The 20909-nt window shown below is 41.7% G+C and overlaps 2 protein-coding genes across 4 annotated transcripts in view; one reads left to right on the top strand and one right to left on the bottom strand.

The window, feature by feature from the left end:
* Positions 1 to 20909, top strand: part of LOC122396474 — a 126948-nt gene that overhangs the window by 34407 nt on the left and 71632 nt on the right. The gene's annotated exons all lie outside the window — the stretch shown is intronic.
* LOC122396476 (G protein-activated inward rectifier potassium channel 3-like) lies at positions 167 to 16883 on the bottom strand. 3 transcript variants are annotated; one of them, XM_043394930.1, is made up of 10 exons: positions 13393 to 15150; positions 5998 to 6112; positions 5162 to 5400; positions 4722 to 4995; positions 4422 to 4614; positions 3937 to 4158; positions 3166 to 3401; positions 2545 to 2840; positions 2137 to 2398; positions 167 to 472 (listed from the first exon to the last, which is right to left on the bottom strand). In XM_043394930.1, exons 3-9 carry the CDS (start codon positions 5341 to 5343, stop codon positions 2137 to 2139), a joined length of 1665 nt encoding a protein of 554 aa, XP_043250865.1. In that variant the 5' UTR covers positions 5344 to 5400; positions 5998 to 6112; positions 13393 to 15150; the 3' UTR covers positions 167 to 472. The 3 variants fall into 3 exon arrangements, with proteins under 3 accessions (XP_043250865.1, XP_043250864.1, XP_043250863.1); XM_043394929.1 differs by lacking the exon at positions 13393 to 15150 and adding an exon at positions 16803 to 16883 and having other exon boundaries at positions 168 to 472; XM_043394928.1 differs by lacking the exon at positions 13393 to 15150 and adding an exon at positions 12890 to 13351 and having other exon boundaries at positions 168 to 472.

Genomic DNA, 20909 nt, shown 5'->3' on the forward strand with positions numbered 1-20909 from the left:
ATTGATATCGATTGGAATCTTTCCGCTTTTCTTCGCGACTGTTTCGGTCGAAACCTTTATAGAACAGTTTCTAACAGTCACGTTTGGAACAATCCCCTGGTTTTCACGCTCGATGAACTTGCAAAGCTAGAAACAGGTGCAAAGTGGCACGAAAACAAGGACACGGGTCAGGAATCTACGTGCTCGCGACACTTGATAGCCGGTTTAGCGTGTTTCGCGTGGTGTCATGGCTCGTGTGTATGTGGAAACCTAACCGAAGAAGCGGCGACGAAGGGGGGAAGAGGCCGGGCTGAGATTAAACAATTGACTGGCGTGATAACGAGGGCACTTCCCGCCACTAAACTCATCCTGTCGTGTCGTCTAACCTGCAGCTCTCTGGATCCACTTAATCCTCTACTCATCCATCTGCCCTTCAACCCATTGCATCACTACGTGGAATACCTCCACGTACCCAGTACGAACCCGTACACTCCTGGACAAAAAGATAGCGAACGCGTGCTATCACTAAAAGACCCCAGAACTCACTAGATGCTACGAACGATCGATTAAACGTTAATTTGTAGCTATAGGACAACAAACTGAAGCATTTCTCTGCTCTTCCTTGTGTTTATCAACAAAAGTTACAGAGCAGGAAACATCAAAACGTCCAAATTCAAAATTCAAAGCAATTTTGGCATAAAGAAAAAATTGCAAAGATTGTTAAAACAAGCCAAAAGTTGTTTAGAGTTTATTTAGAGAAAAATGTGCTGCATCAAACTCGTTGTAAAATTGCTCATAAAGCAAGGGTTGAAATTAATCATATACGCGACAAAATTAAAACAGAAACCAAGGAGGACAGTGCCGGGTTTGCAAAGCAACATATTCCCTTCTTTGTAACAACATTTTTGGGATATTGTTAACGCATGATCGACCAGAGGCGTCGTTTCGGTCACAAAAATAGAACAGTCGGTCGCTGAAATTGAACGAAAGAGATAATTCCTTTCAGCTCGTTATCATTAAGAATTATTCTGCCCTGTCATTTAACCGACAATTTCCGGAATCGTTTAACCACATCCTGCAGGCACACGTTTAAATCGACGAAGCGTGCCAAAGGTCTGACTTTCCAACCCGTGTAAGCTTTGCGCAACGCGGATAGAAAATAAACAAGTCTTCGATATAAAAAGTGACCGATGGAGTTTAACCACCGAACGATTGCTAAATCGTTTTAAAGGCCAAACCCTTGACTCTTGTCGTTGCTTGCCGATTCGAGCGACTCGAAACAGCTGACCCATCTGACGCGTTGCATATCAATGCGTCATCGTGTTTTGCATAAAAACAACTACAATCGAGCTGGTAACCAGCGTGACGCGTTTTATTGGTTTAAATTATAGCACGGGTCGGACAATTCGCGTCCGATTCGACGGGAGACCCGTTCCACGTCGTATTAATTCGACGTTGCATTCTAAAAACGTCGATATTCGAGATTTATAGATCGACGGTCGCCGTGAAAGTTGTTCTAAACTCGAGGCGGTTCTATTTATACGCTCCGTATAAAAATAACGGAACGTTGATCGGGAACGGGAATGACTCAGAATCATTGAGATTCTTTCTAGTTAACGGCGAGTCTAGTTTGCTTCGAGTTACTCTGCCGAACGGAAAGTGTCGTTCGAAGACGATCGAAGAGGATCGATGAAACGAGGAAACGAAACGCGGAGCCGTGTCGAGAATTAGAACCGAACCGGATGCGGCTCGATTAGATGAACGTAAGCCACCCAGTCGCGTATGCATGAAAACTACTCCGCGTGACGTCTTTGTGCCCCAGTTAGAACAATTTAGAAGCCCCAATCTACGATGAAGGCGAGTCGTTTCGAGAGGGCGATCTGTTGCAATTCGACTGGGGAGTAATTGATCCTTCTCGATCTGAAGCAATTTACCGGATACCTCGACCTTCGTTTATCTTGTCGTCGATGAAGTAAACTGCCCTTGGAGTTGCTGGGATATTATAGACTATGAAAAGGATCAAAAAGAAAAGGTGTTGTTTAAGTACCGAGAGAGTAATCCTGAGTCTTTGCTCCTTGGTGCGATTAAACGTGATCTCCAGATCGTGATAGTATGAATTCGATGAATTTCAAGCTTCAACAAGATTCGTTTGCTCACCTACACTTGCTCCTGGGAATCCCTGGTCTGAGGATGATGATTCGCCTTGGACGAATCAGCGTCCAACTCTTCGGGATCGTGTCGGGACGCGGGCACCTCTGAGATCGAAATCACGTGATCGTCGTCGCCGAGGATGAAGCTCGTCTTCTTGTGGGGCTCTTTGGGCTTATGGCTGTCGCCCAAGCTGGATCTCCTCGAGCCTGGATGAGGATGAGGCGGAGGTTCGTGATACGCTTCCGAGGATTCTGAAAACTTTGTGTGCCTGGGGCAGACGAAACGTGGATTGAGCGCGATTGAACGGATCAATTTTTTGGTAGATAAGGCTTTAGGATCCCAGCAGCACGTTTTTTATATTTTCTTAATAGAATATGGCTTTGTGGCGTCACTCGGAATATCTCTTTCCTATACCTGGGATCTAAATGCTGTCGAGACGCTGATCTCGGTGGAGGATTGATCACCGGGCCTTGATCTATCATCGTTCTCGAGCTAGATCTTCTGATTATGTCTATGTTAGACCTGGACTCGCTCTTTCTAGAGTCTAACGTGCACTTAGACGGCTCTCTGTGCATCTTCCTGTCTTCCTTCATGTGAGCGCGATTTTTCCTCAACGTCGCGTTTATGTCCTCCAACACGCGGTTATAGTCTTCTTGATTTCTCGCGTCCTCTTGCATCTGACTCGTGGACTGAGGCTCGCTGTCCATCAACTGCAACACACGATTTTCCTTGTTATTCTCACCGAGTTGAAAGAAGAACTTGCTCCTAATGCATATAAATTTTGCAATTATAATTCCTGAAGTAATTCAATTTTAATTCCGTACAACTCTGTTTTAAGTTCAAAGCGCCGGTGATTGGTAACCACCGTTGCAGGCAATGTCGTTTATTTGCTACCAGTTTTGCTCGATTCCGTTTCGTTTCATTCCGCGGATCTAAACTGGATTGGAAACGCCGGGAAGAAAGTCTAAAGTGTACCTGTTCTCGAGAACGAGAAACGGTCTCTTCGGGAAATAAGAAGCCCGCGACTACACGTACCTCGTTCTGCGTGTAAAATATCGGCTGCTTCGCATCCGTTTGCATACTTTGCATGCTCTCGCGCCTCAGAGAACCGTCGGGACTGGTGATCATAACTGGAATCGGAGCCAGTGGCGTCATCGGGACTTTCATCTGCAGCCCACCGGTGGACGACGCCAAGCTTGAACCGGATCCGGTGGTCAAAGAACTGCTGGACGCGTCGCGATAATGAGTGAACCCGCCTGAGCTCATACGCTCTGAAATCATACCAGGAACAGGAATCGCTTAATAAAAATACACCAGATGTTAATACGTAAAAAATTACCACTCGGTTAACTCTACGATCGAGCAGGAATTTTATTTTTATCGTTGCGTTGTATCTTCAAATTAAAGGATATTAATCTAATAAAGGAGAATCTGTAATATTTAATGGAACGTTTGTTTACTAAAATTCCTGACGATTTTTAGAAACTATCATCGATCGAAAGTAATCCGTGGAAATTGTTTTCGCGTCGAATGATCTAAAACTATTTATTATGAATCGAGTATCGGCGACAGTTAAATTCATAAGTGTATTTGCGCGCAATGTGGCTCGTGTCTCGAACGGTTCGCCACAGATTCAATAAACTTGATTCATGTTAATCGAGGTCAATTACATTTCTCCGACTGCACGATCCTCGTTAAAATAGAGTTCACTTTTTACGAATAGCGAGCGGTTGTTCGAAAGAGTTAGAGATTTCTTGAGGATCGATCGATCGATTCTCGGGACTGATGAATTAATTGTACTCGTACCTCCCTTAGCGCGCTGTATCGCTCTGATTTTGTCCAGATCAGCCGCTGAACACAACGGTGTGTCGACCTCGTAGGTGTTGTTAAAAAGAGTGTAATTTACTTCGTACTCGCCAGTTTCTTTCTTAAACGTGATTATATGCTCGAACCTGTGCCCCCACAAGATTTCAGACGGCAAATAGGAGCTTCTCGCTTGTGTGGTCATGCCTGTCGACTCGATCACACCTGAAACCAGTCAAAGTTTTTCTAACGAGAAAAAACAAAAATACGCTATACTTTTGTACCAATAGGAATTAACCAAGACACGAAAAAAAAGGTTCAACGATGATTTCTACACACACGAAAATTTAATCACCATGTACGGGTAGTTTGTAAAGACAATTGCATATTCTATTAAAAACGTAATATCAAAATTAAATTCTACGTCTCGAGAAACACTAATAAAAATTAATTTAACACTTTTCTGATTCATCTTGTCTCCTCTTTACCTTCCAATATTACCACGATTTCGAATCGTTCCCTCAGCATATCGCTGGCCGATATATGATAAAGCGGTGATTGTTCGTCGATCTTGTGAACGATCGTTGTTGGCCAGATAAAGAATATTTTGTCCTCCTCGCCATCGCCGCCTACTTTCAGCTCCGTCTGGAAGAACGGCAAAAGTTCTCCTTCTCTGGTCACCTGAAATATTTACGAACTCTTCTGTACTGTTTCGAAACTTTTAGTAATCATAGCGATCGTAATTATTGATAAAGTAATCGTCATGGAGGGTACTTTGCGATAGTCACCTTTCTTTTGATCATCTGAGCCCTGACGTGAGCCTCGATGATGTGGCTCTTCCTCATGTCACCGACACGGAACATCAAACATGGCTCACCGTCCCTCTGGCAAATCACAGCGTTCCTCGAGAACAGCAACGTCTGCGTCCTCTTCTTCGGTCGAGACAGTTTCGCGAACACTATACCAACCATGAACGCCTGCAGGATCACTCCTGTCATCGATTGGATGCATATGACGAACACTGCCTCCGGGCACTCGTCTGTCGGATGCTTCGATCCATACCTAAACAGATTTACTCTCATTTAATTTCATTGTGAAACAAACAATTTGTTGCAAAATCGTGTATCGATGTCTGAATAACGCGTATAATGGTAATTTAACTCTCCTGGTACTGTGCCGGAGTCACTTTTGACTCGTCAAAAATGTTAAGATAAGTGTGAATAATCACCCTATGGTGTGTTGCGTTTCGATCGAGAAGAGGAAGGAGCTGGTGAAGCCACGAATGTCCACGATGCACGGGGTGAACGTTAAGTTCGGATTGGTGTAGTTGTCCGGATTTAGGTCCCCGTGACTGTACGCTATCAGCCACCATATCAGAGCGAAACCCAGCCAGGAGAGGAGAAAATTCATGGAGAACACCAAAAGTGTCCAGCGCCATTGTGCGTCCACCAGCGTCGTGAAAATGTCCTAAAAAGTATTATTTATGAAGCCGAGTCTCCCTCCAATGGCTATTGAAATATTTCAAGCTTCACTATTCGTGAAACGTAATGGAGAACTTGACCGCGTTCAAAGAATTTATTCGTCAAAGTGTAATTGTAAAAATTCAAGAAGAGTAATTTCATTTGCGAGCTTTATTAAATTACGATCTAGGAAATTCGGTAACAAAGATTTGCGAACGTCTGGGCGAAGTCAGACACCAAAAGTTAATTTTACGTGAAAGAAAGAGGATAATTTTAGTTGCTCGAAGCCGAGCGAATGCGACGAAATTGTATTCGAAGTATCGAGACCCACCGGTTACAGATCAGAAACGCACGCTACAGATCGAAGCAATTTGGGGAATGGTTTATTGCTTATAAAAACAGACGAGTTTCGTCTTCTTGTTCCGTACGCCGGGAATTGTTTCAACGATTTCCGAAGGAGAGGTAAACACGCAAAACGCGAAATCTCAAAGCGTAATCGTCCGCAGCTAAAAACGAAGACTTCTGAAATCGCCTTGAACGATGTATACGTTTCGAAGAGGCGAACCAGCACGGTCGTACGCTTTTAGAAATACTTTAAAATTACCTGAAGGTAACGGCGCCGTCGCTTGGCGACATTTCCTTGTACGACATTGCAATCGCCGTGTTTGAAAACTACCCTCTTGCGTATCCTTCTAGAGCTGAACCTGGTTTGTCGATACCTGAAAGCAATCGAGTCAATTAACCAGTTAACTGTGGCAATCTCTTTGCAAAGTGCGCACCAATGTGTGTCGCGACAATCAAGCGATGACGGGTATAGTCGTCAAACACAGAGTATGTGTAATATGAAATTAGGTAGTAATAAAATGACTTTTATTTTCTTTATTTCATTACTCACATTTATTTATTTACTTAAATTAACATAAATATTTTGCATATGAACGAAAGAAAAACATGAAAAATCAATTTCTTACTTTAACTTGCTGTTAGAAAATGGTGTTGAGCAAAGCATGGCACAATGCATAATGAATATATGAATCCGTAATTGCTTCTGTGATGACTAATAAAAGACAACGATACATTTACGAAAACTAATTCATAGTATATGCGGTTTTTCTATATTAATTATTTATAATTGTTATTTGTTTGTTTCATTTCGTTTTGACCTCTAAACATTTTAAACATATTAAAATTCACGAATATAATTTAGTTTTCGCCAAAATTACAATTTAAATATCAAATTGTAACAAAATTTTACGCATGACGGATATAGTAGTCATGACACAAAATTCTGCCATATCTCCATTACGGATATAGTCGTCAAACACACTTAACTGGTTAACACCTCGCGCTTAGCAAACGAAAACGTAGCGCGCGAAATTTCTATAAGAACGCAACTATTTTGAATAAAAATTTAAAAAGAAACTATTTTATTTCTATTATTAACTGCAACATTTATCGATACGTTTGCTCATACGTTGCACGAGAGTTTGAAAGAGTTGTGTTCGATCGTTTGGTCGAAATTTCGTTTCTTTCCTTTACCGTACTGTGCTTTTTTACTTTATCGCGTTCTGCGTCGATCGAAAATCGCGATCCACTGGTTCTTTAAAGGTCGTTCAAAACGTTCGTATCTGCTGTTCGGAAATATACGGACCTCAATGCCAAAGGACCATAATTTATGGGTCGAACGGTTTTCGTTTGAGCTAGGATCGGACCGATCGAGAGCAGTTCGCCGGAAAATCGACAAACACGCGAGGAGCGAAACGCGTCTTCGATTTGATCTGATCCGCGCGTGCACGTGCAGTTTAATGGTTAACGTAATCTGCGTGTCAAATTTTCTCTGGTTTGGAAAACACAGCAAACAGGCTGGGATATCGCGTTACCAAGCTCGATAATACTTCACGAATCACCATAAATTCTACGCAGCGGGACGCCTCCAATCACAACCGAATTTAATTCTCCGCGAAGTGGTTCTCGGTAAAAGCTTTTTCCTGAATGTGAAAATAAGTTTAGGGAAACTCGAGCCGTCCAAATATTTGGTCGATCTCGTTTTATTTAGGTCACTGACGTGCTCTGCAATATATAAATATTTACCGAACAGCTCTTTGGAGGTTGTGGTCGATTGATATTAATTCGCACAAAAGACCTGGTAATCCAGTTTCGCGTTAAATTCGCATGGTGTTCGACGAAGACTATCGCGAAAGGAAATCCGCGGGATCGCGATGGCGCGAAACGCGTTAAACTTGGCCTCGAATCTTCCGGGGAAAATTGTGCTCTTGTCTTAGAAATTCACTCTTTTCTAATTAAAAATAAATATTTGAACGTTAGATCACTCGATCACTGTTGATTTTAAACAATTTGCAAAGAGATAGCATCCATTGTTAGTTCCACAAGGTGATTGCCTGATCGTGAGAGACCAAGGGAATTTAAAAATTAGACACCGAACCTGAATCATCATCTAAGAGTAAGGAACGAAAAAGAGGGTTTGACAAGAAGCAACAGGTAATAGTCAAGCAAAGGAAATTATTGGAAATGGGAGAAGAGTCGAATGACAGAGCATCGAAGCCAGAAACACGATGGTCTAACATGACATGAACTTTGAGTAATGCCAAAAAGAATGTCTTCTAAGAAATAAAAAGATAAAAGAGACGCCCTGTATATTCCCAGTGTTGTTCCAAAAATAGATTATTGATTTCCATTAATGGATGAAATTTGATCCCGCACGCGTATTTTATCAGTATCATTCGGGACATTGACGTCAATTACTCAAGAAAGAATCGTCTCAGTTATCCGTAGATTAGAAGGTGCGTGGTCTTCCAAGTGATCTCGAATCTATTCCGAATACAGCAAACTAGCCGTTGAACCCGCTAAAAATAACAGTAAGCCGATCGCTAAAAATACATCGATTCCAATTTCGTATCTGCAAAAAGTCTTCATTGACATGGTGCAGACTACGGCTGTTAGCGAATCTCGTTCGTTGAATTTCGCTACGCCGTTAAAGACTGATAACGATGATGCAAGCGAAGACTGATAACAAAGCTCACAGAGGAATTTTAAGTACAAAAGTTTCCGTTACTGTTTACAAAGCTTTATATTCGACGATGGAACGGAAGAAAGAAAAATCGATCTTCGAGAAGATTGAGTTCATCTCGAATAAGTACACATAAACGAGCCAAATTAATGGACTCGCATTAGACACGAGAAATAGACGAATGTATGGAATCGAAATTCAGTAATATAGAACGAGGCAATTTGGCAAGTACATTTGTAAAGTATAGACGAGAGTTTCGGTTGCTTACGGCGAATGAACAAAATCCGATTGCCAACGTTTCCTTCCGGTCTTGGATCGAAAAATTTACTCCCAAGTGTACGCGTTATCCGGCTCCAGAAAAAAAAAAAATTAAAAGCATCAGAGTGGCCGAAGTTACGAGATTTTATAATAAGAATGACGTCTCGATGCTGTTATTAATACTACAAGGAGAACCTACGGAGACTAATGGGACCAAAATGGCGCGTATCTCTTCGAAGGCTCGACGAAAATATTGTATTATAATAAAATTACGATTTTATTATAATAATCATTATAATAAAATTATTTAGTATCTATAATATTGTACGATTCTCTATGAATAAGATAGTCGTTTCAAACTTTTGTTCACTATCGTGTGTGACAGTACTGACAGCACATAAACAGCGACAACAGTCGTCCATTGTAGCGTAAGGATTAAGAAGAGATTTTATGTTTTGGACATCGACCAAATTAAAATCGAATCACGGAACAAGGGGAAGAAGATTTAGGCTTTAGTTATTTCCTTCCTGTTGCAGTCGCTTTTTACGAACATTAACAAAGGTGTGGAACTTTGAATTTATTTAATTCTCAGCAGTCAGAATCGTACAAAGAAACTTCGAACCCAAGTGTGCAAGACATTAATAAAATCCTCGAAATCAATATAAAAAATAAGATAAAATAAAGAACGAATCAATGTTATAGAATAATGCAAAAGACTCTAAAAATATGAGAATTTCAAGACGGAATTTTCATTTAAAGATCGTTTAATATAATTTCGGAGTCACGAAGGTACGAATTTGTTTCGAATTTAATTATTATCGTAGCGGTCCTAATTCGACGGCCAGGGCCTGTAGAACTTCCGGATGACGACGGTGGAAATTCCAGTGGCGGTTGCCAGACGACACATATATTCCCGTCTGATCGGAACCCGCCAGAAATAAGTTCGGCCATGAGGGACGCCGAAAATTCGTAAAGCTAGACGATCGAGTTTAGATGCAGTCGGGCTGTATACACGGACGATGTTGCGCAGTCACGGATTATTACAATACACGGTTGGTACAAGGAGGCGCTAAAATTGTTACCACGGTCCAAGAATGTCCCGCGATCTCTTTGAACTTGTCTTTCCACGCCCGTGGATCGACTTTGTACCCGTGGTACTTGTCCACCTTCCCCCGCGCGTCTCCACGACGTCAACCAGAGTTCCGACGCACGACGACGCTCCGTTGCAGCCATCAACGTGAAACCGGGGGGATATCGTATATTTGTCTTCCGCGCGCGAACACGACCAAACGTTTGTTTTGTTACACCGAGCGAACGGATCGAAAAGTCCCGCGAAAAGGCTAAAAAGTCCACGGGGGCGGCTTTGATGTTGTCATTCTGCCAGCTTTCTATCCGCGTTAATTTCCCACCCCCCACCCTCCTCACTGTCGAGGATTAAAAATAGCTTGATCGCGAACGCTTCCTGGAGCTATTGAACTTTGTGTTTATCTTCTCCGTTCGCGCGTTTTAATTCGTCCGAATATATCCGGATCGAACAGTCCCGAAAGAGTTTGCGAGAGAAGCGAACGTCCACCTTTCGGACTTTTCGTTCTCGAAGAGGAAAAGGTGGAAATACGTGGGAGAACGTCCTGTTTCGTTATTAGTTTTCTCTCGAACGGACCTAGACCGCGGTGTTCGGTGTTGGCTTGGTTTGTTCCGCTGGCAGACGACGTTCTAAATTCGTGTGGTTTCGCGTCGTTCAACCCTGACATATTGACCCGCGATGAAAATAGATTAAGACTTCCACACCTGTTATGCCACCAACGGAGCTGGACAACCGTAGGGAAGAGGACCCCGGTCGGGTCTCCGCTTTTGCAAGAAACCGTGCCCGTTTTAACGCGCAGGCCGATGGGAGGCCTCGTAGCATCCGCGCTTTGACGTACAGCGTCGGCAGGAAGTTGATTCCGATGGCCATCGAGAGTCTGTGATTGCGTTCTATTCCGGCCTACATTTGTTTACTTTAATCGTTCGATTAGGGAATGCTTTGCTGTTACGAGTTCGAAACCGCAATAACAGGAACTCAGGTAATAATAGAAGACATCCGATATCGGGACATACGATCGTAATAATGTAATTTCTGAATTGTTTATCGCCATTAAGATTATGGAAAATACAGCACACATGCGTTAGAAGTTGCGTGACTCACCGGCGGGTCACGACTTTCTTAAAATGGATCCCGTATATCGATGATATTTCGATGGATACATAAAAGAAATATAAAAAATTTTAATATAGTATATATATTTATTATTGATGTATACATAATGAAAAATAATCCGAATTAAATTTAAAATACTAAATTAAGTCTTAATGTTTAGTCTTACTTGTTATGGTTGAATAGTACTATAGAAATTCCTAAAAATTTTTTAACTAACATATTACTCGATTCACTGTACTAGAAATTGTAAAATATTTATTGGAGAAAATTGTCATATATTTTTAAGTAATATACTTGGAATAATACAATTGTACTTGGACAAAATTATAAGACACTAACTTTGAAAATGAGTAAAACATTTTTGTATACAATAATTGTTCTATGTAAATTTCAGCAAAGTTTGTCATTAATGTTATTCCACTGTTTGTCACCTTCGTACAGCCAACTTTGGTATATTTTCAATATTAATCTTATTTTTGTTTATAATTTTATCTACTGGCACGTTTAAACCATATTCTGCTACAATTTTCTTAAACTTTTCTCTCGTTTCTTGAAGCAAAAGTTGTTGGACTTCTCGGTCTCTTCTTTTCTTCACAATTTTTAGGATTATGCACGAAATTCTGTATATCACACTGACGCTCATTCATTTTGAGCGACGTCTGTTTGAAATGTTCTTCTTTTACTTTCGATTGTAGAGTTTCTGTTCTTTTCGTTCTCGTTTAATCATCTGCCACGTGGCACTTGGTATTATTCTTCTTCCGATAATAATAAATTCACTCTCGCGAAAGGTTTCTAAGACAGTGCACGTATAGCTTCGCAAAATGACTTTTTGCAGCTGACTTGTCGGAGCAATGTCTTATAATTTTGCGTTTCTTTAATTTCGAAATATCCTTTTGCTGGGAAAAAATTGTATAGATTCGCTCTTCTTCTTTGTTAAGTATCTACTATTACATTATACATAGTAACACTCGAGTGGGCTGTCTTATAATTTTATCCACAAGTGTAATTGACCCAAGATTGCTACATGCAAACGTGGAACTAAAATTATATAGAGTGATACTGCAATAAAATAAATGAACATTGACACTATTTACAGAAATTTCATTCCTTCTTGCAATTCTTCGATACTGTTGGATACTCGTAATCATCCAAAAAGCTAAACGTTTCCACATTTCCAGTACTGCGAATACGAGTTAGTAAAAATATCGTGTAACGCGTGATTCGAGTTGGTCTAGACGTCCTCTGCAACATGGTAAAAAGAAAAAGATACGTGCTTTCCGTTTATAGAACCTGTGATCTTCGATTTCGCCATGAAAACAAACTGTCTTCGGCATCGAACGAAACGGAAAACGAATTTACGATGTTCGTTTACCAAACCCCGATCGCTATGGTGTTCCGCCGCCTTTGTAAATAATAAATACGATCCTGCAATGGCCGCATTCGCGTCTCTATCCGATAAAAGCAATGATGTCATAATCTTGTCCCCGCGCGGCGCCCGTCGAGCGCAAAATGTTAACGTTTCACGTGTAATTGATTAGTTGAACCACCGGTTAAGAAACACACTTTACGCAGTATTTCGAAAGCACGGCCCACACGGGCGAGCAAAACGGTACGATTCAGTACCAGACGAGAAAGTGCCTGCGATTATGATAACTAGCTGCAATAAACTCAATGACATAAACCGTCGAGAGAGAGAGAGAGAGATTGTTGTTTAAAGAATGCCTCGTCGAGACAAAACGAGACGTTAACTCGATAGTTGGAAGTCGTCCTTGAGCGAAGAAAACTCTTCCATCTTGATTTCGAAACGATGGCATCGAACAACGATGATCATTGTGGACTATTTCCACCAATGATACTTTGTGTAAGTTCTCGATTAGACTCTTTGTGCTTTACACGAACACTGTGAGATTCTATCAAACGCATCGTTGATCGATCGTTCGAGCGTACGCGTTTCCTAACAGCGGTACTCGTGATCGTCGCGGGGTTGGGAAAAATGTCGGAAAAACGGCATACTTATGCAACTCTTCCCTCCACGCCGTTTCTCCAGAGGTCGTCGCTTTTACGACCAACATCGACACTTGAGAAAGCGCTCTTCGCAAACCGGAGAACGCCATTCCTTCCCCCAAGTGGACCTTCCCAGACCCTGAGGAACTCGGCGAGAGCGTCTTCGATGTCGATCCATCCATTTTTCTCACTTCCCTACGTTCTCCATGGACCGTGGATCTTGGTCGCGAGCCGGCGGAGCCTGTTCACTTGAAAATCCACTAACGATTTCTTTCACAATTCCTACACATGGCTGACATGTACACGCACCGATCGCCCGATCAAACGAGTCGTCGCGTCGGAACACGAAATTAGAAAAATAAATGCCTGGGCTGGTCGCGCGTTGGATTTTACTCCATTACGGGCCCAACCGATCCGCGTCGCTACTCAAAATAAAAAAAGGAACAATCGTTCGAACAAAACGGTTCGATGTTAGCAGCTTTTAGAACGCGATGTATTTCGGTTCGACTTACACCGGAATTTCGGCGTCTAAGTTTAAGCTTTCTCGCCCGAGGCCGCTGCTCTAGCGGTCGCTCTCAAAGCACGACGAATAAAGAACTCATATCGTCAGAGCCAAATATCACAACGTGTCCATAGCCACTGGAAAATCCAGATCAGCCTTTTGCACCACATCCGTTTATCGACGATCTTGCTGCGTCTTCTAACGACGCTCGCGACGGAACACTGACCGAGTCGACACCCTCCTCGCTGGCACACGAAACCGCACGATTTTCTCTAAACACTGCGACCAGCGACGACAACCATCGCGCGATCGTTTACAACGACACTTCTGACCAATACGTTTTACCCCTGAATCGGGAACGGGAGACTTTGCGTAACACACGTCGACGACGTTCTCTGCACCAGCTCCTCGACTCGCGTAAATTTCTTCGCGCAGAACCCGCGATCCCGTTAAAACCCGTCGATCTCTAGATCGATTGCCTCCACGTCGTCGATTATTTTTTTTCTCGAACGTGACGAGGAATTACGATTTCTGGAGCGACTTAGGGCACGACGAAACTCTGATTTACGCACTTTGCGGGCCTATTTATAACGAGGATCGCGTCACCGGGTGAAATCATTGAAAAAAGATCCAAGGCGACGTGAAAGAAGAAAAGGGGCGCTGACGGTCGCGGGGTCCGAGGGGGGGCCTTTCAATTAACGAGGCTCGTTGGCGAACAGTGTCTCGACCGATACTGAAGCGATCCAATTTCGACCCTTGGCGAGCAATTTTCCTTTTGTCTTTGCGACGCCAGGTTGGCACCGCTCGCGAATCGGTCAGATTCCTTTAATTTGCTAGAGATGGAGCCTCGATGATGTTGCGGCACGCGGTATGAGACAAGTGCTGTGGGTCGATAACAGTTTATATTCCCTTGATCCCTGTCCTTGTTCTTAAGGATTATTCTGAAATGTGCCGACTTTCAGATCTTAGGAAAGACCGAGTCTTTGAGGCACTTGTTGAATATTTGGACGATGATTAGCTTCTTGACAATCTCTGTCAAGTCCAGGGGCTTTCTTGTTCTTACATTTTCTCGCTGCATCCCTTACCTCCTGTGAGGTTATTTGGTTTTCCATGTCGGGCGTTCCTATATCTGGATATTTCCTCTTTTAGCTCTTGATGTGCAGGCGATGTGAGAATGTGAGAGAGAAGTGATAATTCTGTTGGAATCCGAGTGGTCAAGTAATGCTCTTTTGTATTATGAGAGTTTATTCATTTACGTTGAACTCACGCCAAACTCAACTATGAAGAATAACGGAAATTGCAATGGAATTTGACTCTTGGACAAGGCGTTAACACCCGCAGGGGATATACAATATGTCTTAGCAATAGTAGGGGAGGAGGACCCTTAGACCTAGTAACTAACAGACGATGACGTATCGATGTTTGGCCTATTGGTCATCCAACAATGCTGTTTGATTCGACTCTTGTCTTCTACCTTCCAAGCACACTTGCAACGATGTTCTTGGAAGAAGGGGGTGCGTGTCACGTCGGAACGAAGGACTTGAGGACGTTGGGGAAAGTTGCTACTGTTTGTCAACGAGCAGATCAACTTTCCCCAAATGTGCAGTTAGGGGACTGGCGCGTAGAAATGAGAATTGAAGAAAAGAATGTTTCCTCTACCATGAACCCCGTGTTGAGCGTGAATCGGAGGTCGATTCAGTGCTCAACAGATGACAAACGACGCACAGCCTAAACTTCGCGTCGATATTCGTTCGACGTCGATCGAGACTTTTCCAAGGTAGCTACCGGTAGCGTAAAAAAGTTTTAAACTAGACACTAAACAGCTAACGTGTTTCGTGATTCGTAGCTGGCCTTGCGATCGCGCATATACCGGGCAAAAAGATAGGACGTGTGCGATAACAACGATAATTAAGCCTTCCGGAATGAACACAAAATTCTCTGAGCTAGAACAAATGGGAATTTGTAATACTACGATTAGACATATTTTTGTTAATAAAATTAAATGGGACCCTCGTAAAGGGTTGTCTCGATCCCTAAATTTAATAATTCGTACCTTACTTGAAGTATTTCTTATATTTTTGTCCGATCGAAACCGAATATGGACGTTTAAGCACGCTTTTTTTAGGCTTTTCTTGGAGAATTTTTTCTGAATATACCACAAGACCTTTTGCAATTAAATTTACAAAGTTTGTTTATACATGTGTCACTGACATTTAAAAAATTTTATAGTCACAATCAAACATAGTCAAACATCGTTATTTTTAAAAACTATTTTTTAGCCATCGACTTATTGCAAAAATCGAAGAGTCTAGAGAGGAAATACGAGATGAGACGCGTGAGACAAGCGTCAGTCACGCGTCTGGCGAAACGAAAAGATCTTCATCGCGCGGACATGGACCGACGCCGGCGTCGGGAATCCTTGCTTCTCGCAGAGGCGTCTTCCGCAATTAGGCGCTTCTATTCTTGTAACGAAAAGCAAGATTTCTGCCGATCGCGGCAGGGTAACGGGAACAGTACGGTGCTATTTTCGCGTGGTCACGAGTATTGTGATCCAGTTTTCGCGAATACGAACCGCGTATTTTTTACGGCGCCGTCGAAAGTCTCGCGGGCGCCTTTGACAGAATTATCGCGAACCCTCACGCGGATTTTCATCGATCTACCTAACAGCGATCTTAATTGGATCCCTTTCAAACATCCATTTAAAAGAATACAACGTGTATAATGTTAATATGTATATCAATTCGGTGCACGTTTTCGATGCAAAACTGAAAATAATATCTTGAGATTTTAAATTTGTGGAACACATAAATATATGTAGAAGCTCTTGGTGGTTTGTAATACTTGTTTTCTATTCATTATAGAATACTAGTAACTATAGAAGGACCAAGTTATATATTATTTAAATACTAGATCACTCAATTTAATTTTAAAATTTAATTGAATTTAACTTGATGGAAGAGATCTTTGAAACGATGATTAATTTCTTCAGAAATGTAAACGGACATTAAATAAAATAAAAGAAAGGTATTAATTTCGTTTTGTTATTTGTCATCGAAATCGATCGTCCAAAGGAAACGTTTCTACGTGTTTATCAATTTTTATGGCATAATAATCTCTGATAATACCCCGTTATCGTCCGACTGTGCATTTTTAGTAAAATAATAATATATAATAAAATGACTACGATTTAAATTTAAAAATTTCAAATCAAATTCAAAGAAATTTCTTATCTTTTCGAACACAAAAGAAAGTGACATTGGAATTTTTTAATTTTTCATTCGACAGAATAACTTTAACGAAGCGTCTCGATTTTTTTAACTTGGATTTAATTTGGATAACGTTACATTGAAAAAAAGTAACGCATTTCGAATTTTCTTTTTCCTCCTTCCTGATTGTTACAACAATCGTGCAGATACTTACAAGAGATGGATAAATTTGAAACTGTTCATTCTATAAAAGAGTCGAAATCGTCTAGATTTTCAACCAACGAAATCCACAAACACTATGCTTCACGCCCGTTACAGGACTCGCAGTTTTATACTCTTATTATCGGCAAGAGAAAATTGACAATTAGCCATAAACATATCTTGTGCTAAAGCAATTACCATAAATTGTTTTTGGACAAATGAACCATTATCTTAGTGGGCGTTGCTTATGCTTTGTCAAGGATTTTAAATAAATTTACTAGGTAACTAAGTAAACAAGAACTACTAAATACTTCCCTTCATAAGTATTCGCTAAAACGATTCGAAACAATGATCGAAACTCTTTCAAACTCCCGTTTCTGAATCACTAAAACAACTTGTAGACTTTTAAGGAATTTTAAGCGAAATATACAATTTTTTGGTACTGTTTCTCTGTACTTGAACAAATTCAAATAATCCGTTTCCGTGAAAGGACGTGAATTTACATGGAAGAAAAAGAAAATAAATCCACCTGCTCAGTAAAGGGCCAGACTCTCCCTTGAAGCTGATCCTGCTGAAAGTTCTCCTCTGGAAATTGCTAAGAATACCGCGCTTCTGTTTCTCGACGTTGTTCCTTCCAGCCTCGTCCACGGAATCCTCGCACAGCTTTATCGCTACGGCAGCCGCAGGAACCGTCGAGTTTACGAGTAACTTGTTCAACGATAAAACGTTGTTGCTGGTGGCCGACGAGTGCTCGTCGTCCAGTTCCTCGTTGGTTCCTTTCGTATCGAGAGGACCCTTTTCGATCATGAGCATTTCGTTGAACAGTTTCGACCGCCTCCCGTGCCTCTCCGCTCGCCTCTCGTATTTATAGACTCCTAGCTAAACCTCACCAACGAACGAACGATGAAAAATTCCGGCGATTGTCGCGTACGTCTTTCTATTTACCATAGTGTTCGACAATCCCCTCGCCTCGTCCAACTAAACCACTCTGTCCCGCGGAGCTTGGCCCGATTCGGTGCAATATCTGTCGATGATCTCGAAATTTAAACAGATTACAGCGAGGTATTCTAGTTTAGAACCTTCCAAAAATTTTACTTCCCCCCCACCCGTTTCATTTTCTAACGACACCATCATTAAGCCAAAATTATAAAAAATTATTCAAAAGAATAATGTTTGTTCTTAGATTAAAAATGACAAAGAAGAAAGAAATATAAATGACAATCGTGTTTGGTCCAAATATGTAGGAAGTATATGCACTCTATTTACCTGAACATTTGATAAAAATTTCATTATGGTATAGTATATTCTTTAGTTACGATCGAAACGTTCGGGTTCCTTTAATGTATTTAGAATTACTTAGCAGAATTTGTATTGTTTATTTTACTTAAGAACAGCCTACACAGTGAGCGAGTGTATACTATTTACGAAAATGAACTGTTTACTACAATTTATTTTACCATTTTCTTTTCTTACACCCACGAGATAAAGCTATAAAACGTACCGACGAACCAGCTTGGAAATATTTTAAAAATTTTATCTACCAGCAGCTTTCTTGATATTTATTTTAAAATTTTGCGAAAAGACATAAACATATGTAGAAGCTCTTGGTGGTTTGTAATACCTTAACTCCAAAAGAACCAAGTTATACATTATTAAACTACTAAATCATTTAATATTCAATTTAATTCGATGGAAGAGGCTTCACCGAAACGATTTTCAATATATTTACAAGAAAAAAAAAGAATGTATACTTCTTAAAATGGACCAAAAACATGCGCCAGAACCCAAAACAAAAACAAAGCGAAGCGCATAAAAAATTTGACGTCTAATTTAGAATACCCCCTTAACGCGCGTGTTCTGACGTCGCGCGTCTCCCCGCGGACGTCAGACGAATTTACGACTCGTCCCACCACTTACGGGATCATTCCTCTCAGGTACCACGAATTCACCTACACGTTTCCTTTGTCAGTTTCCGGACGACTCCGGGTGAACGGTGAACTTTCTATCGTCGAACGTAAAACCAGAATCGTAGCCGCGGCACCGTCAACGTCCGGTACTCGTGTCGTCAAACCGCGCCGAACCGATCGTTCGCGACAGAGCACGGCTGATAATTCACGCGAGCGTAACAAGTTCCGCGTCCACGTCCGCGCCACACGTCGCCGTAACGATTCCTCGACGAAACGCGCATCCTATCGTTTATTCCCGTCCAGTCTCGTCATCGTTATCAATTTTCCACTACGCTCGGCCGCCGACGACCGATCTCTCGTCCTGAACCTGGCGCATTCTTCGCGGTGTCATCCGGTGATCGACGTACTCGTCCGTTTCCCGTGGTTAACGCGCGCGTATCGCACGCCGTTACCGCTGTTCCAAGCACACGGAACCGTGCGATCGTCCTCGTCGCGAGAATCATTCATCATTCACCCGCGGCGCGTGCAACCGATATGGATGTTCGATGTTCGTGAAACCCGTACGCCACCGGTTGCATAAGAACACGTTCGTCACTGTACCGATCGCGACACTTCTGTTCCCTTTGAACAGGAGGATCGAGGCGGCCGTGCGCGGTCGATCGTCGATCTCGAAGCACTCTCGATCGGGCGTTGGAGGCCGGCGAAAACTCGCTTGAAACCTGTCAACGGGAGAACCACTTCTGAGATTGCGTACGCCGCGGCATAAGCGAAAATAATCCACGCATACGCCGGCGAGCGCGTATCTATCGACGCGATGGCCACGCGGCTGTGAACGCGCATACGTGTATGTGCGCTCCCGTGCATACGCGTATCGGATGCGCGAAAAGGTGCGCTCGCGTGGGGGAAAAACGCGTGGCTTCGCGGACGCGCGGCGCCGTTCGGTGGAAATGAATTCGTGCGAGTATATTAAGAAACGCGCGAGCGCGACCAGCAGAAAGACTTGACATGTGGGCAGGGGCAAAGATAAGATTATGTACGGCCGGTGTACAGTCCGAGGCTCGAAGCAGGAAACTTTTCGTCGCGTCGGATCTTTACCGCGACTGTTTTTCTTTCGAAAGACTGTACCACGTTGCACATGCCACAGCGGGAAAAACAAAAAATATTTGCGCTGATATTTGATCGAAAGGTGAAACGATGCAGTAACGATCGTCTGACCCTTAAGCGGATTATCAGGGCAAGTTTAAACTAATATCGTGTAAGATACAGTGGTGGACATAATTATTAGTACAGCATGCGATTTGGTATAAAAAAAATATTGAAAAAATTGTTTGCTTACTTTCTATACTATACTTTCGTAATAAAATATCTAATAAATACATTTCTATGAATCAATGTTTATATATTTTTGCTTCTGTTATGTAACAAACTAAAATACATAATATATAAATATGTGAAAAAGATTTTCGTCTAAACCAATTTGTTTAGTAGTTACAAGCATTTGTACCACCACAGCACTGTATGTAAATGTAATTATTTGAAAATTTATGTAATCCTCCATTACTTTATTATTTTTTAAATACTTTAAATGAAAGTTGATTTCCATTTACCAATTTGGTAAAAATCAACGTCGAGTAAAATAATTTAGTTAGGGGTTACTAAGCATGTTTTTTTAAGCTTCTCTGAGGGGATTTTTTGCGAACAAACTACAAGTCCTTTTGCAATTTTTACAAGGTTTGGTAATACACGTGACAGTGGCATTTTAAAATTTTATTGTCGTAATGAAACATAGTCAAACACCGTTATTTTTAAAAAAAGATCGTCTCAGATCCATGATTCCATCCAATTTATTTAAAATGAACAAACGCGAAAGACTCTCAATTAGTATGAGTTTGCCTATAGTCAGTAGCAAAGTAAAAGAAATGGCAAAACTTTGAAATTTTTGGAAGATGAAACAACACGCGGTACAGTTTCTCCGCGCGTAAAAGTCACTGGGCTCGATCGTTCCATATACGGAAGACGTGACACTGTTTTTTTTTCTTTCTGCTGGTAGCGTTGAACATAGAAAAGGATATTGAGCGAAAAGAAAAAGAAAGTACAAGCGTTCGAGGTAGTCAGCAGAGATCAAAGGCCCGTTGATATGATTCATTGTATAGGGCGATTCGCTGGCTAGTGTACTCAAAGGATGTGCCGCCGCCTAAACATCGCGATCGGGG

Source organism: Colletes gigas, unplaced genomic scaffold, assembly GCF_013123115.1.
Source record: "Colletes gigas isolate AHSC1104 unplaced genomic scaffold, ASM1312311v1 Colletes_gigas_Sc00007, whole genome shotgun sequence".
Classification (NCBI taxonomy): Eukaryota; Metazoa; Arthropoda; class Insecta; order Hymenoptera; family Colletidae; genus Colletes; species Colletes gigas.

Bases quoted from the DNA above. Each gene is read 5' to 3' on its own strand.
- LOC122396476 (XM_043394928.1), bottom strand. From the start codon at position 13,062: ATGGATGGATCGACATCGAAGACGCTCTCGCCGAGTTCCTCAGGGTCT. The intron at 4,996-5,161 runs GTGATTATTCAC...AAATCTGTTTAG, and splicing joins GAAACGCAACACACCATAGG to GTATGGATCGAAGCATCCGA. The intron at 4,159-4,421 runs GTAAAGAGGAGA...GACTGGTTTCAG, and splicing joins AATCGTGGTAATATTGGAAG to GTGTGATCGAGTCGACAGGC.